The sequence below is a fragment of the Loxodonta africana genome, chromosome 2, assembly GCF_030014295.1.
Source record: "Loxodonta africana isolate mLoxAfr1 chromosome 2, mLoxAfr1.hap2, whole genome shotgun sequence".
Taxonomy (NCBI): Eukaryota; Metazoa; Chordata; class Mammalia; order Proboscidea; family Elephantidae; genus Loxodonta; species Loxodonta africana.
The window spans coordinates 154,773,471-154,790,369 of record NC_087343.1 but is presented as its reverse complement, the minus strand read 5'-3'; the positions used below and the strand labels follow the sequence as shown (position 1 = coordinate 154,790,369).

Here is a 16,899-nt window from a genome sequence, read left to right as displayed (position 1 = left end):
AGCAGGGAGGGAGGGGGGCTGGGACTGAGGGAGCTTCAGGTGGGTAAGGGCGTTCCTTGGGCAGGAGCCACTCAGAACCTGTTCCAGGCCTCTTACTGGTCCTCTTACCGGCTCCTCCAGCTGGGGCAGACACAGCTGCTACACCCAGGTGTGAGTGAGACTCCAGGTTCCAGGCTCTGGGCTGGGACTGAGCTCTCTGTGGGACAATAGTGTGTAGGCAGGAGAGGGAGAGTCAGGGACCAGCTCTGAGAGCCCTCAGGCCTGGGTTCCTTTTCCTAGCTGACAGCATCTGTTTTGCTTCTTCCCCTTGTAGCCCTCCTGACTCTGGAGCCTGCCAGGATGGGGCCCCTGAGGCCCAGCCCAGGCCCTGGGGGGCAACGGTGGCCACTACCCCCCATGCTGCTGGCACTGCTGCTCCTGCTGGCCCCATCCCTAGGCCACGCCACTCGGGTAATATACAAGGTGCCAGAGGAACAGCCACCCAACACCCTCATTGGGAGCCTCGCGGCTGACTATGGTTTTCCAGATGTGGGCCACCTGTACAAATTAGAGGTAGGCGCCCCATACCTGCGGGTGGATGGCAAGACAGGCGACATCTTCACCACTGAGACCTCCATCGACCGGGAGGGGCTCCGTGAGTGCCAGAACCAGCTCCCTGGTGAGCCCTGCATCCTGGAGTTTGAGGTGTCTATCACTGACCTCGTGCAGAACGGCAGCCCCAGGCTACTGGAGGGCCAGATCGAGGTGCAGGACATCAATGACAACACACCCAACTTCTCCTCGCCTGTCATCACTCTGGCTATCCCTGAGAACACCAACATCGGCTCGCTTTTCCCTATCCCGCTGGCCTCGGACCGTGATGCTGGCCCCAATGGTGTGGCATCCTATGAGCTGCAGGCGGGGCCTGAGGCCCAGGAGCTATTTGGGCTGCAGGTAGCAGAGGACCAGGAGGAGAAGCAGCCACAGCTCATTGTGATGGGCAACCTGGACCGCGAGCGCTGGGACTCCTATGACCTCACCATCAAAGTGCAGGACGGTGGCAGCCCCCCACGAGCCAGCAGTGCCCTGCTGCGTGTCACTGTGCTCGACACTAATGACAACGCCCCCAAGTTCGAGCGGCCCTCCTATGAGGCCGAGCTGTCTGAGAATAGCCCCATAGGCCACTCAGTCATCCAGGTAAGAGGCCTTTTATCTGTCAGGGTGACCTACCTTTAGAAAAGGGAGCCTGTCCTAACAGGTGACAGTTCCCTTCAGTTCAGGGTAACAACTGTCCAAATACTGTGAAACCTCTTCCCCAGGCCCAGCCAGGTGAGACCTTCCCACAACTCCCACCCCCACCCCTCAGCCCCTAGCAGGTGATATTATTTCCCTCTATCAAGCCACTTAGGTGACAGTGGCATAGCATATGAACGGCAACCTCCCACCCCCGAGGCAGACTTAATTTGGGGAAACCTGAGAAGTGAAACCCTTTCCCAGGTCAAATGAGATCCTCCTCCCCCAGCCAGGGGAGCTCAGTTGGAACAAGAGAAGAACTTTTTAGCCTAGCAGAATCTCTCCAGAGATAAGAATATCTTCCCGACTAGGGGAGGTCTTCCTTTAGCCAGAAGAAATTTTCCTTAAGCTGGAAGACATAGCCTCACTTTGCCCCTCCCTGACAAAGTCACATGAGACCATTTTAGCCAGGTGGACCCTCAGAGTTCTGGGAAACTGTATTCCGATGTCTTCTCCCCTAGGCCTGGAGCACCCATGGGTGTGGGGCACTTGGCACAGTGGGGGGCCAGTTGCCTTTCTGTAGAAGTTCTCAGCACCCCTCCATGGGAACTGCCCCAGGGGCTGGGCAGCTTGGTGGGGCCGGGGCCTGGGAGGGAGCAAACAAAGCGTCCCTGCAGACAGGTGGGCGTATCTCCCACTGTCATCTGGTGCTGGCCTGATGCCAGCTCCAGCTCCTTTCTCCTTCCGCATGGGCTGAAGCTGCCTCTGTCTTTGATGTGAGGGAGGTGAGGAAGGCTCAGCCTGCCCTGGACACCGTTACCTTTCTTAGGAAACTATGCATCCTGGATTCTCAAGCTGACATAGGGGATAGGTAGGAGCTTCAGACTCCTTTTAGAGGCTAGTGACCTGCAACCTGGAGAAGGGACCAAGAAAGAGAGGAGAGACAGACAGTCAGGAGTGGCAAATAATAATAGCCTAGGTGCCAAGCACTGTTGTGAACACATTAGGTGTATTATTATACCATGTAATCTTGTAAGGATTATCTCCATTTTACAAATGGAGCCCATGGAGATTAAGAAACTTGCCTAATATCACACAGCTGATAGGTTCAAATCCTACCTTTGCCACTTCCAATAGTCTGGTTTCAGAGCCTATGTGCTTACCAGCTACATGGCCTTGCAGGGAAATGAAGCAGGTTAGCAGGGCAGAGATGAGGTAGAGAAGTTGACAAGGGCTGAAACACAGGTTGGGGAGAACATGCAATGGGAAAGAGGCATAGACAGAACTGAGCAAGGATGGGAGGGAAATAGAAACTAAGAGTCGCAGACAGAGACAAAGACAGCAGGGTGGCAAGTGACACACGGTGCGAATGATAGTCAAAATTGGTAACAGTTAGACAGTGGGTGGGGGGTAGAGGGTGGGAATGGGGAGGGGAGAGGAGATCTTTAGGGTTTAACATTCACAGGTGTGAGCGGAGACCAGGGTAGCTGGGGAACCCCTGCCCAGGGATCTCCACTGTAGAAAAAGACCTTGGCAGATATAATTGGTGTTCTCCTTCCCAAGGGAAAGAAGACTAAGAGTGTCTTGAGGACCTACAAAGTGCCCAACTCTATGTTAGCACTGATTTTTAGAGACAGATAGGAGGATGGAGAGATGGATGGATGAATACTAAACCAAACCAGTTGCCACTGAGTCGATTCTGACCCATGGCAACCCCATGTGTGCTGAGTAGAACTGTACTCTATAGGGTTTTCACTGACTGGAGTAGGTTGCCAGCCCCTTCTTCTGAGGTGCCTCTAAGTGGTGTTAACCATTTACACCACCCAGAGACTCCAAGTGGATGAATAGAGAAGGGTAAGTGCTATTGAGGGGCAAATTTCCACGTGCTAGAGGCCCTGGTGGCACAGCAGTTAAGAGCTACAGCTAGCTACGGCTGCTAACCAGAAGGTCGGCAGTTCAAATCCACCAGCCACTCCTTGGAAACCCTATGGGACAGTTCTACTCTGTTCTATAGAGTTGCTGTGAGTCAGAATCAACTTAATGGCAATGGGGTTTTTTTTGCTTTTTTTTTTTTTTTTTTTTTCCCATATGCCAAGGAGCCCTGGTGGCTCAGTGACTAAGTGCTGGGCCGCTAACGAAAAGGTCAATGATTTGAACCCACCAGCTGCTCTGTGGGAAAAAGATGTGGCAGTCTGCTTCCTAAAGATTTCAGCCTTGGAAACCCTATTGGACAATTCTACTCTGTCCTAGAGGGTTACCATGAGTTAGAATTAACTCAACAGCAATGGGTTTTTTGATTTTCCATGTGCCAGGCAGTGTAGGGCATTTTTATATGTATTATCCCAAGTCTGTCTTGAAAGAAAGAGCAGCCAGAGCGCTCTTTGGAAGCAAGCATGGCGAGACTTTGGCTTATGTACTTTAAACATATTATACCAGTCCCTGGAGAAAGACAGCATTGGTAGAGGGTCAGTGACAAAGAGGAAGATCCTGAATAAGATGGATTGACACAGTGGCCCCAACAATGGGTTTAAGCATAAAAACAATTGTGAGGATGGCGCAGGACCGAGCAGTGTTTTGTTCTATTGTACATAGGGTTGCTGTGAGTCCAAACCAACTTGACAGTACCTAACAGCAACAACATCCCGTTTAATCTTCACCACAACCCTGTGACATATATACTGTTAATTTTTCTCATTTTACATATTTATAGACTGCAGTTTGGGAAGGTTAAATAGCTGGCTCAAGGTCACATACTTATTAGGAAATTGGTGGAGCTGGAATTTGAACCCAAGACTCTTGTTTTACTTCCCAGAGAGTGCGAAATTATGCCTGCCCCTTCTGCCCCTTTTCCTTTTGAAGGCCATCAGCTATTGCATTCTGTCTGGCTATGGCCTAACTCCAACCCTCACGTTTCCACCTAATCAATGTACCACATGGTCATTCCCACCTGGTTCCTGTTGCCCTGTTACCACCCATGTTTGTGTATAGAGTTGGGCCTAGCGTGCGTCGGCATTGGTGTAGGAGGGCGTGGCCACTGCAAAGGGACAGATAGTTCATTGTTTGACACTGGGAGCCCAGCCCGCTGCCAGCCGGCTCTGTGGCCTGCACCAACCCCTCCCTCCTGGCCGCAGCTTGAGCTGGATTCCTCATGTTGGTGCCTGTTGGTGCCTCGCCAGGCCAGCACCAGCGGGAGGGGAAGGAGCTGCTGAAACAGGTTTCCCCGGTTTGACAGGGCAGTGGCTGGGGCCTCGGCCTGGCAGGCGGGCTCCCTCTGACCCACATCTCTACCTGGCTGCTTTCAGAAGAAACCCTCTCACCTGTGGTCTCTGGGCCGACATGTGGTTCTCCACTCACACTTGCAAACACATATGCCTTCTCACACAATCACACATACAAATGTTTATGTGCCTGCCTACGTATTATATACACACTTGCGTGTGTAGACGCCATCTCTGTTGCTCACACCTTTCTTTAGAAGGGTTGAAGACCAGTTCAGTGACTTGGAAGGGCTTCCCTCGCTGCTACTTGGCATCCTCATCCTGGTATTTTGGGGAACTGTTGCAGGAATGACAAGTGGATTTTAAGTACATCCTGTCCCATCTCCTGTAGTCGCCTATAGCTGCCTGTAGCACTGTTGAAGATTCACAGGCTGCATCTGAGCTCTTCAGAAAAATAGATTAGTACTGTCTGCCAGAGTCAGGACTGAGAAAAATCTCCTTTTTTTAGAAAATGTACTACTTTTCGAAGTTTGTTGGACAGGACATCGGCAGCACATTGTATCCCTGGACTAAGCCATCCCGGTTTTCCTTGTATTTCTCTCCTGCCCTGTAGGTGAAGGCCAATGACTCAGATCAAGGTGCCAATGCAGAGATTGACTACACGTTCCACCAGGCCCCTGAAGTGGTGAGGCGTCTTCTGCGACTGGACAGGAACACTGGACTTATTACTGTACAGGGCCCCGTGGACCGTGAGGACCTAAGCACCCTGCGATTCTCCGTTCTTGCCAAGGACCGAGGTGCCAACCCCAAGAGTGCCCGTGCCCAGGTGGTTGTGACTGTGAAGGACATGAACGACAACGCCCCCACCATTGAGATCCGGGGCATAGGGCTGGTGACCCATCAAGACGGGATGGCTAACATCTCAGAGGATGTGGCAGAGGAGACCGCGGTGGCCCTGGTGCAAGTGTCTGACCGAGATGAAGGAGAGAATGCAGCTGTCACCTGTGTGGTGGCAGGTGATGTGCCCTTCCAGCTACGCCAGGCCAGTGAGACAGGCAGTGACAGCAAGAAGAAGTACTTCCTGCAGACCACCACCCCACTCGATTATGAAAAGGTCAAAGACTACACCATAGAGATTGTGGCCGTGGACTCTGGCAACCCCCCACTCTCCAGCACTAACTCCCTCAAAGTTCAGGTGGTAGATGTCAATGACAATGCACCTGTCTTCACGCAGAGCATCACTGAGGTTGCCTTCCCAGAAAACAACAAACCTGGTGAAGTGGTTGCTGAGGTCACTGCCAGCGATGCTGACTCTGGCTCCAATGCTGAATTGGTCTACTCTCTGGAACCTGAGCCTGCTGCCAAGGGCCTCTTCACCATCTCACCTGAGACTGGAGAGATCCGGGTGAAGACATCCCTCGATCGGGAACAGCGGGACAGCTACGAGTTGAAGGTGGTGGCCGCTGACCGGGGCAGCCCCAGCCTTCAGGGCACAGCCACCGTCCTTGTCAATGTGCTGGACTGCAATGACAATGACCCCAAATTTATGCTGAGTGGCTACAACTTCTCAGTGATGGAGAACATGCCAGCACTGAGTCCAGTAGGTATGGTGACAGTCATTGATGGGGACAAGGGGGAGAATGCTCGGGTGCAGCTCTCGGTGGAGCAGGACAACGGAGACTTTGTTATCCAGAATGGAACGGGCACCATCCTCTCCAGCCTGAGCTTTGATCGGGAGCAGCAAAGCACTTATACCTTCCAGCTGAAGGCGGTGGATGGAGGCGTCCCACCTCGCTCAGCTTATGTTGGTGTTACCATCAATGTGCTGGACGAGAATGACAATGCACCCTTTATCACCGCCCCATCCAACACCTCCCACCGGCTGCTGACCCCCCAGACACATCTTGGTGAGACTGTCAGCCAGGTGACAGCGGAGGACATTGACTCTGGTGTCAATGCCGAGCTGACCTACAGCATCGCAGGTGGCAACCCTTACGGACTTTTCCAGATTGGGTCCCGTTCGGGTGCCATAACCCTGGAAAAGGAGATTGAGCGGCGCCACCACGGGCTGCACCGTCTGGTGGTGAAGGTCAGCGACCGTGGCAAGCCTCCACGGTATGGTACAGCCCTGGTCCACCTTTATGTCAATGAGACCCTGGCCAACCGCACATTACTGGAGACCCTACTGGGCCACAGCCTGGACACGCCTCTGGATATCGACATTGCTGGGGATCCAGAGTACGAACGCTCCAAGCAGCGAGGCAATATCCTCTTTGGTGTGGTGGCTGGTGTTGTGGCCGTGGCCTTGCTCATTGCCCTGGCAGTGCTTGTGCGCTACTGTCGGCAGCGGGAGGCCAAGAGTGGCTACCAGGCTGGTAAGAAGGAGACCAAGGACCTGTACGCCCCCAAGCCCAGCAGCAAAGCCTCTAAAGGAAACAAAAGCAAAGGCAAGAAGAGCAAGTCTCCGAAGCCTGTGAAGCCAGTGGAGGATGAGGATGAAACGGGGCTGCAGAAGTCCCTCAAGTTCAACCTGATGAGTGATGCCCCTGGGGACAGCCCCCGCATCCACCTGCCCCTCAACTACCCACCGGGCAGCCCTGATCTGGGCCGCCACTACCGCTCTAACTCCCCACTACCTTCCATCCAGCTGCAGCCCCAGTCACCCTCGGCCTCCAAGAAGCACCAGGTGGTGCAGGACCTGCCACCTGCCAACACATTTGTGGGCACTGGGGACACGACGTCCACGGGCTCTGAGCAGTACTCCGACTACAGCTACCGCACCAACCCCCCCAAATACCCCAGCAAGCAGGTAGGCCAACCCTTGCGGCTCAGCACGCCCCGGCCCCTACCCCACCCCTACCATGGGGCCATTTGGACCGAGGTGTGGGAGTGAGGGAGCAAGTGTATCATGCCTGCCACACTCAGCAGCACATGTGGGAATCGGACCACAGACCTAGGGGGGCTGGGGCCTCGGACCTTGGTTATGACCCTGCTGCCTGACCCAGGCACGGAGGGTCAGGCTGAGTGAAAGTTGAGGGAGGGTGTGCTCTGGGTCTCCTCCTCCCTGAGCCCCCTCCCCCACTGAGGAGAGGACTATGACTTGTTAGACCTTAGGACCCTGGATCAGCTGCTGAGTCTGTGGTGAGGGCTGATGGGCAGGTGAGCAGAAGGGTTTAGAAGCAGAAGTGGGAGAGGGAAGAGGGGAAGAAGTGTACTCCAAACCTAGATCTCTATTCGAAACTAGCCATAGGTGCTTTTCAGAGGAGAAACAAGGAGACCTAGAGTACTGGTGGGAAATTGGGTGGGGAGTCTGTCAGGGAGGGAGAACCTCCCCATCTGTGCCTTCTCTGTATATCCTGTGTTAACCTTTTCCCCACCTCCAGGCTCCTGGAACTGGGCCCCAACTCCCCAGCCCCAGCACCTAAACTTGTCTCTGACAATAAAGTTCTCTATTTTTGGAGTTTTGGTTTCTTATTTTCCTGGAACTGAGAGAAGGAGCGAGAGAGACTGGAAACAGCCCTTTGTCTTGCCTCAACTTCCCCATTCCTTGTCTTATCCACATCCTAGACCTGCCCACTCCACCCCATCCTATCTTAACTTCCCATCTCCTTATCCACCCCCATGGCCACATCTGGGGAAAGTGCCCTCTGACCAGCTTCAAAAGAAGATGTCTGGACCCTGTCCCCTGCCCCACAGTGTGAGGTCATCTCCATAAGAATGACACCCTTCACTGAGGAAGGGCAGGTGGGGATGTACCCAAGTCCTGTTCTTTCTCCACTGAGACTTGATACCCAAATTGAGTGGCCCCTGATAGACCTCAGACCAGAGGTCTTGTGGGGGTGGAGTCAGCCGCCTGCCTCAGGGGAAGGCAGAGAACCTCCTGATTATACCAACCACCTTCCCTCAAACTAAGATCTTCCCCCAAGTCCCTTTCCCACTCAACTCCCAGCAGTTAGCTGGCCCTGCCCTGTCTCCCCACCAGGATCACCAGCCCTGCTGGAGGGAGGGAGGGTCCAGTGAATGGGGAGGGGATTCTCAAGTTCTTTGGATTGACCTGCTCTGCATCCCCCGTTCCTAGATTGTTCCCTGCCTACTGGGGTGAGTGGGTCCCAGTTCTGCATGCTACCTCTGCTGCCACCTCCCTCCCCTTCCTTCAGCTCCTTACTCTGGCTGCCCTAGGCTGCTGGCTCTCTCTCTCTCTCCATCTCTCACTTCTTGTACTTGTGGTCTGCCCTGTCTCTGGCTGTGGCTGGGAGGAGGGACTTGGGCTAAAGTCTGAGTGAGAGCCTCAGGTCCTGGGGGAGTCTCTGAGGCCAGAGGCAACCCATCTCCATGGTGACTGAAGAGGCTTGAGACACTCCCAGGAGGTCCAAGGCGCCAACTCCGTGCTCTGATTCCATCCACAAATTCTCTAATGCCTTGGGGGTACCCCCAAAATAAGAAATTCTAGTGATTTAGGAGGAGCAGTCATGGAGGGAGTGAGGTCTAGTTACATCAAGTTATATCTCATTTCACCTGGACAAACCCAGCATCTCATGGGAGACCTCCAGCAACTCCTGACCTCCCTTTCTTCCTCTTTTTTTCCCGATTCTTGTCACTGCTGCCACCTTCTTCCTCCTGTTCCTTTAGCTCCTTGATTGCTTTCTTTCCCAGAGTCTAAGGGCTTTCCCCTTACTGCACCAAATCCAACCCATACGCGGAGCCATGTTGAATACCTTCTCCAACATTTGGACCCATCTAATCCACAACACCTATTGTCATCATCAAAACACACAGGCTATGTTCCTCCTGTGTGCTCAGCATGGTACTAGATCCTGAAGAAAAAATGGCATACTCATTATAAGATGTACAAGTGAAAAGTTGAGGCAATTGAGAATCTAAGTGTCAAATGAAAAGAGTGCCATCGTAAAGGTTTTCCCAAATTGTTCCCTGAAACTACTGCTTGAGTCTATTTTTTGAGTCCTTACTAGTTGCAAGGTACCATGCTCAGCACTTTATGTGAAGTAACTCGTTTAACACTTAAAGCTTTTTGTGGGTCGTTATAATGCTCATTTTACAGAAGTGAAAACTTGGGCTTAGAGAAGTTAATTAACTTCCCCAAGGCCATACCGGTAGTTCAGTGATGGAGCCAAAATTCAAACGCAGCACCAGGAAAACTGATTTCCAGAGTCTGCCATTATCCATTATGGTATACAAAAGGGGTTCCATGATTACGTTAGTTTTGGCAGTAGGGCATCCGCTCTGAAGATTCACTATCACTGGATATTAAAGCCTTCATGAAGTCCTACAAAAAAGGGGAGAACCTATTAAACATTAGAGTTTTCTAAATTTATTTGAACTTACCTTTCTTTGAGGAGCATAGTATGGGAAAATCTGCCATAGGACATGAGGTGGATTTCTGGGGGCAGAGTGTGAAATTTAAGCCACCTCTTCAACGAGGAGGCAGGAGGATAGCCCTGCCTAGGGTCACCATGTGAGTAAATGGGCTGAGGCTGGCATGAGTGCCCAAACTGGAGGCAGGGAGAGGGCTGAGCAGGGAGTATTTGGGGTGGACGGGAGGGTAGCGGAGAGCTGAGAGATCAGACTGGAAGAACTGTAGGTTGTAGCAGACATGGATGCCTTCCCAAAAGCTCCTTAAAAGTTTGAGTTTTTTCGGGTGAACTGAGTTTTAAAGAGTTCTCTAGAATGTGTGATGGGTTTAAAAGGGCTGGAGATGAAGGTGTAGGCTTCAACCTTTAAGTTCTGGACTAAGGTGATGGTAATGGGGGTGGTAGATGGATGGATAGATTTGGCTGAGCTTAGGGTATGGATAGCGAATGAGGGGAGAACTACCAAGATTGGGCGGATAATGATGAGATCGTTTACCATGCAGAAGCTGATTGAAGAAAAAGAAGAATTTGGTTTCACACATGCTGAGTTTGAAGGGCTAGTTGGGGTTAGTATTCAGCAAGCGTCTAGAATTTCAGAATTAGAGTTTGAGAGAGATTTTAGAGCTGGGCTTTTATGGTTTGCTAGTTGTAGAATTATAGGGAATGTCTAATGCCAAGTGTAGCCTACCCTTCCATTTTACAGAAAAGAATCATAGGAAAAGAGACCAAATGACTTACCCAAGGTCCCAGCTAATGGGCAGGACTGGAGCCCTCAGTTACCAGGTGTGGGCTCTGCAGGGAGGGAGGGGTGCAGGCTGAGGTCTTGAAAGAAGAAAGAGAAGCACTGATAACCAGGCTCCTGTATACCTCTCAGACCCATCCTGGAGCTTGTTTAACCCACCACCAGGCAGACTATGCTCCTTTCTAACCTCCCAGCCCCAATGTCCAAGTCAATTTTGGGGACCTTGTCTGACATCACCCATACCCTTTGGTGTTTTGGATCACAACATGGATCCCAAGAACGGTCACCTTTTCCTGAAGATGGGGTGGGGGCCACTGTAGAGAAGCAGTTCTGGCCTGCCTTCCTGCCAGCTACAAATCTACTCTGATAGCCTCCCCGACCCTAGCTGCCTTGAGTAGGGTTGAAAATCATGTAGGGGTATCAGAAGGGTGAGTCTGCAAACCCAGGAACCACTTCTCCTGGCTATCTTCACACCTCATAACCTACTGAGGTTTGTAAAGACAAGCTCTGCCAAAGCCATGGCGGGCTGGAGGGAGCCTGGAGACTCATCAGCAGGGCTGGATCTGTGCTGTTCCCGCCTCTGGCCTCCAGAGGCCCTGGGTCTGTGCCCTCCACAACTCCTAATTTCTGTTGGCAGGAAAACCAGTAGCAGTCCCAGGTGGGTGTATAGGTGGCTGGGTGGTTGTGCAAGTACCAAGCCAAGGTTGCCAGGTTCCTGGGATGATTGTTAACCCATGGCAGACAAACCTGGCTGCTGCCTGGAAGTTTCGTTTCCCCACTTCCCACTCCAGTCTAAGTTTCCAAGCCAGCTCCTCCTTGAATGGGTGTCCCTCCCCCAAACTGGCGGCCCCTCCCAAGCACTCCTTCCTATTTCCTAGAACGAAGCTCCATTTGAAGCCAGCCTTCCTACTCCCTGACTGATACCAGCCCTTCCCTTCCCCCCATTCCCAAGCTCCTCACAGGGCCTCACCCTCTACAGTTAATACTCTCTTTCCTGATCTGGAAGACAGGGGAGTTTCCTTTGTTCTACTGCCCCACCAAAAATCCTCACAACTGAACCAATAAGCAACATGATGATAAATGAAGAAAATTTTGAAGTTGTCAAGAATTTCATTTTACTTGGATCTACAATCAACACCCATGGAAGCAGCAGTCAAGAAATGAAATGATGTATTGCATTGTGCAAATCTGCTGCAAAAGACCTCTTCGAAGTCTTAAAAAGCAAAGATGTCAGTTTGAGGACTAAGGTGCACCTGACCCAAGCCATGGTATTTTCAATTACCTCATATGCCTGTGAAAGCTGGGCAATGGAAAAGGAAGACTGAATAAGAATTGATGCCTTTGAATTATGGTTTTGGTGGAGAATACTGAATATACCATGGACTGCCAGCAGAAAGAACAAATCTGTCTTGGAAGAAGTACAGCCAGAATGCTCCTTAGAAGTGAGGATGGCGAGACTTTGTCTCAGGTATTTTGGGCATGTTACCAGGAGGGACCAGTCCCTGGAAAAGGACATCATGCTTAGTAAAGTAGAGGGTCAGTGAAAAAGAGGAAAACCCGAGATGAACTGAAACAGTGGCTGCAACAATGGGCTCAAATATAACAAAGATTGTGAGGATGGCGTAGAACCGGGCAGTGTTTCGTTCTATTGGTCTTAGGGTTCATAGGGCCGCCAAGAGTCCGAACTGACTCAACAGCACCTAACAACTGCCCCACCCCAGGTGCCCTGGTTTGTTAGGCTCCCTTTTCACCGGTCTTCCTTCCCACCTTATTCTACTCCAAAGGCCTTTCTGGAGAGAAATGAATGTAGGACTGAGCGGGGAAAGGACTCAGGAGGGCATCCTGAGGCTGCCTGCAGGGCTACAAGCCGGGGATGGGAAAGAGGTTGGCACCTGGTTTGGATGGGACAATGAGAAGTTACACAGCAGTGAAACAGGTGAGGACCTGGGCTGGAGTTTGGAGGTGCTGTTTGGAAATTAGGCGACCGTTCTGGTACTGGTAAGCTGTTTGGCGTTAGGAGTCTGTACTGCTTTGGAGGGAGCTAATCTAGAAACTGTAGTCTGTGCCGGTGTTAGGAGGCTATGCTAGAACTAAGGGAGTTGGGCTGGTGGTGTGCTCTTCTGGTGTTGGGTTCTGCACTGTATTAAGGCTGTTCAGAATTAAGGGCTATACCAGTGTTGGGAAACTGAGCTAGAACTAGAAGAGCTGTGCTCTAACAGTGGATTGTACTAAATTAGGGTTATTGTTGTGGTCTGGGGGCTATAATAATATTGGGGCCTATGCTATGTTGGGACTTTTGGTATGTGGACTTGGCTGTATTGGAGGCTGTCCTAGAATTAAGTGGCAGCCCTCTTCTACGGCCTGTGCTTTCTTGGGGGCTGTGCTGTGTGCTAGGGGGCTGAGCCTCTTCCTGGTTGCTGCTGAGGCCTGGGGGGCTGGAAGTTCTGAGTGTGGGCCTTGCTGGGGCTGGGGTCTGGTATGGTGATGGGCCCATGGGGCAGGCTGACCAGCCAGCAGTGACAGTCCCTCTCCCAACAGTTACCTCACCGTCGTGTCACCTTCTCGGCCACCAGCCAGGCCCAGGAGCTGCAGGACCCATCCCAGCACAGTTACTACGATAGTGGCCTGGAGGAGTCTGAGACACCATCCAGCAAGTCATCCTCGGGGCCCCGACTTGGTCCCCTAGCCCTGCCTGAGGATCACTATGAGCGCACCACCCCTGATGGCAGCATAGGCGAGATGGAGCACCCCGAGAATGGTGAGGAACACCAGCATGGTAGGAAACCTTGGGAATGAGTAGGAGGCTGAGAATGGTGAAGAGATCTCCTGCTCCTTTCATTGAGCTTATTGTGTGTGCAGCAGTAATCACTGTGCTGAGTGCTTGCAGGTATATATTCACTGAATCCTCAGAACTACTCTGTGATCTGAGAACTTTTTTGTGCCTACTTTACAGTGAGAGAAACCGGGGCTCAGAGATGTTGTCTCTTGTCCAAAGTCATACAACTAGAAAGTGGCCGAGCTGGGAGGAATTCAAACCTAAGCTTCTTTAACTGCAAAACCCTTGCATTCAGCACTACATTATACTGCCTCCAGGGAAACAGGGACCCTGAGAATGATGAGGGGAACATAGGATGGCCAAAGGGCTCCGGTAGTGGTGCGGGAACCTTGGGGAGGGAGATGGAGGTAGGTTGGCGGGATCCCAGTTGCTATGAAGAGCTCTAGGACTGGTCTGATGATCCCCCTGGAGAGGACTCAACTGAGGAGGAGAAGGCTGGGAAAGCTGGGGCAGGGAAAGGCCTTCCAGAAGGGTTTGGAGGGTGATGGCAGAGGGCAGTCCTAGGCGGGAGCAGAGGTCAGCATGGGAATGGATGACACAGCGTGCTGTCAGAGTATGTGTGCATGTGCACGTGTGTGTTGTGCGTGCGAGTCTGTGTGTGAACACATACGAGGCAGCCTGGGGGAAAGGAGACAGGATAAGCTAGCCCTTGGGACGGAAAGACTAACTTGAAGCTGTCCTTGGGTCTTGCCCCCTCCCTCAGTTCTCAACCTTCCTCCCCAAAATAGATCAAAAGTGCCACTCCCCACCCCTTAAGCATAGGGCCCATGTTTAAGCTCCCAGGCCCTAGGTCTCATGCTGCCCTGTGCCCCCAAGCCCCCTCCCTGCGCGATCTCATGCCAGTCTCGTCCTTTTTGTGCCCGCGCAGAGCCGACTGGCCGGAGCAGGCCCTGAGGTGGAATGCCAGGTAGGTGGGAGCTGCTCTGGGGTCTGGGGTCTATGGGACTCACCCAGCACCCAGCCCCGCCCACCCAGTGCCCGTGCTCTGCTCCGTGCCACATTGGGTTCCCCAACTCCTCCCTGAGGTAGAGGGCCTTGGCAGTTTGAGGGTTAACAAGAGTGCTGTCCCATCCTCACCTTGCACTGCCAGGAGGCCAAGCTAGGGTGGGTGGTGCCAGGGGGCCCCCACCCCAGGCAATGCTGTCTCAGTCATGTCCCTCGGGGAGGTCACAGCCTCACGCTGTCCCTGAGTGAGGGCAGGACCAGGGCAGCTGAGGTAGGAAGTGCTCATGGCCCAGGTGTTCCCATGGAGACCCCGCTCCCCAGCAACCACACCAGCTACTGCTGATGTCAGGCGGCCAACTCCTGTTCCCGTGGGTGCTCTGGGCTGGGAGCCGGGGCAAGGCCAGGGGTGGTGGTGGTGTAGGGGAGGTGCTGCATGAGCGTGCTTGTGGGTGTGTGTGTGCTTGTATGTGAACACCCCACAAAGGCTGGCTTGTCTCCTCCCAGGCTTTAAAGCAGGGCCTCGCTGTACAGGGTGGGATTCCAGGACACTAGGAGGGCGAAGGCTTGAGGGGGCTTAGAAGAAAGGTGTGTGCCCACATTTTTTCGAGGATAAAGATACCCAGTATAGGTTTTTGTGTTTGTGCTTATCTGTGGGGAGATGTGTATGTGTGTGAGAGAGAAAGTGAGATTGTATCCTTAGATGAGGATGGGGGTTTCCTCAGCCCTATCTGAGGGTAGATTTGCATGTTGAAGCCTGTCTGGAGACAGATGACAGAGAGTGTAGTTGAGTGTGTGTGTTTGTGCACCTGTCTGAGGGCAGATTTGGTGGGTGTGTGAGAAGAGAGCTCGAGAGTGGGTGAAGATGGAAGGAATGCATCTATTTAAGGACGGATTGTGTGTGCGTGTGAGAGAGAGAGGAGAAAGAGCAGTGGGCTGGAGGGTGGATGGTGGAAGGGTGTGTCTTTTTGAAGGTGTGTGTTTGGGAGCTCAGTGGGCAGGAAGGGGCGCGCACCCTTGTTCTGAGGCAGGGTGCAGGTGCCTGCTGGGGGCTGTGGAACAGAGCTTTTTGAGGCTGACCCACTGATGACTGTCCTTTTCACCTGTCTCCTGCAGACCTGCGCCCTTTGCCTGACGTCGCCATGACGGGCACATGCACCCGGGAGTGCAGCGAGTTTGGCCACTCTGACACGTGCTGGATGCCTGGCCAGTCATCTCCCAGCCGCCGGACCAAGAGCAGCGCCCTCAAACTCTCCACCTTCGTGCCTTACCAGGACCGAGGAGGGCAGGAGCCTGCGGGCGCCGGCAGCCCCAGCCCCCCGGAAGACCGGAACACCAAAACGGCCCCCGTGCGCCTCCTGCCCTCCTACAGTGCCTTCTCCCACAGTAGCCATGATTCCTGCAAGGACTCGGCCACCTTGGAGGAAATCCCCCTGACCCAGACCTCGGACTTCCCACCCACAGCCACACCGGCATCCCAGACCGCCAAGCGTGAGATCTACCTGTGAGCCCCCCTCTGGCCGGCCGGCTGCCCCCTCCCTAGCCGCCGGCCAGCTTCCAGATGGGCCCATTCCAGGGCCTCCACTCCTGACCCCTCCAGCGTGGACTTCCTGACCAGGACCCCAAGGTGGGGGGAGTACTGGCTTCATAACCACGCTGACCTTTCCCCCACGGAGGGTCCAGGTCCTCTCCTCTCATTTCCAGCCCCCAGCCCCTGGGAGCCCCTTCTTCCCTTTTATGGGGCTCCCCCCAGCTGATGCCCAAGAGGGCTCCTTTACAATTACTGGGCTCTCTTCCCTCGGCTTCCAGGGAGCACCCCTCACTTTGGGCAGATTGTGGAGTCAAGGGCAGGCAGCACACTTTTAACTCATTGTTTCCCGCATGGCCGACGGGGCAGGGATAGAATGCCCCCATTTTAGCCCTAAAGCAGGGCTGGACTGGGAAGTTCCTCTCCCTGAGAACTCCCAAAAGAAACCCTTGACTGTCAGGGGCTCTGTGAAGGGCTTTCGTTGCCAAAGGTGGGGTGGGGATGGGGGTGGAGTGGGACGGGGCCTAGGGGCCTTGTCTTCCCGTAATGCTCCTGGGCTGGCCCACCTGCCTGCCACATGCCCTGCCTAGTCCCATCTGGGTGCCCCCTTCCCCCCGGTCATGCAGTGTCTGTATATAAGGACCTTGGAATGATGTCCCCATTTCTGCCTGATTTGCAACTTTTCTCGTTGATGTTGTGTTGTCTTGGGGGATCCCTCTGGTGAGGGGAACCTGCCCTGTGCCCCCTCTCCCTGTCGCAGTGCCCCCACCCCATGTTGTAAATACCCCTGGGGCCGTGGCGAGATAGGGGTGCAGGCCAGGGAAACAACAGGGTGGGTGGGGTGGGGACGGGAATAACATTCGCCTATCAGCAGAGCTGGGCTTTTATTTAATTTTTTTTTTAAAAATACAGATCTCTATTTTTTTGGAACTGTTGCGCTGTGCCCTGGGGGGATCCCCGCTCAGGCTGGCCCCCCACATCCAGATGAGCATCGCAGAGGGGCCCTGAGGCTGTGGGGGGCAGCTGGACAGGGGTGGGATAACTGTGCCTCT

The 16,899-nt window shown here is 53.4% G+C and overlaps 1 protein-coding gene across 1 annotated transcript; it reads left to right on the top strand.

Annotated features, from left to right (window-relative positions):
- Nucleotides 1-318: 318 nt before the first annotated feature.
- On the top strand, nucleotides 319-16,354 carry PCDH1 (protocadherin 1). Its single transcript, XM_064277527.1, has 4 exons — nucleotides 319-1,176; nucleotides 5,044-7,239; nucleotides 13,080-13,299; nucleotides 15,436-16,354. Exons 1-4 carry the CDS (start codon nucleotides 340-342, stop codon nucleotides 15,825-15,827), a joined length of 3,645 nt encoding a protein of 1,214 aa, XP_064133597.1. The 5' UTR covers nucleotides 319-339; the 3' UTR covers nucleotides 15,828-16,354.
- Nucleotides 16,355-16,899: the final 545 nt, after the last annotated feature.

Bases quoted from the DNA above. Each gene is read 5' to 3' on its own strand.
- PCDH1 (XM_064277527.1), top strand. From the start codon at position 340: ATGGGGCCCCTGAGGCCCAGCCCAGGCCCTGGGGGGCAACGGTGGCCA. The intron at 1,177-5,043 runs GTAAGAGGCCTT...CCTGCCCTGTAG, and splicing joins TAGGCCACTCAGTCATCCAG to GTGAAGGCCAATGACTCAGA. The intron at 13,300-15,435 runs GTGAGGAACACC...TGTCTCCTGCAG, and splicing joins GATGGAGCACCCCGAGAATG to ACCTGCGCCCTTTGCCTGAC.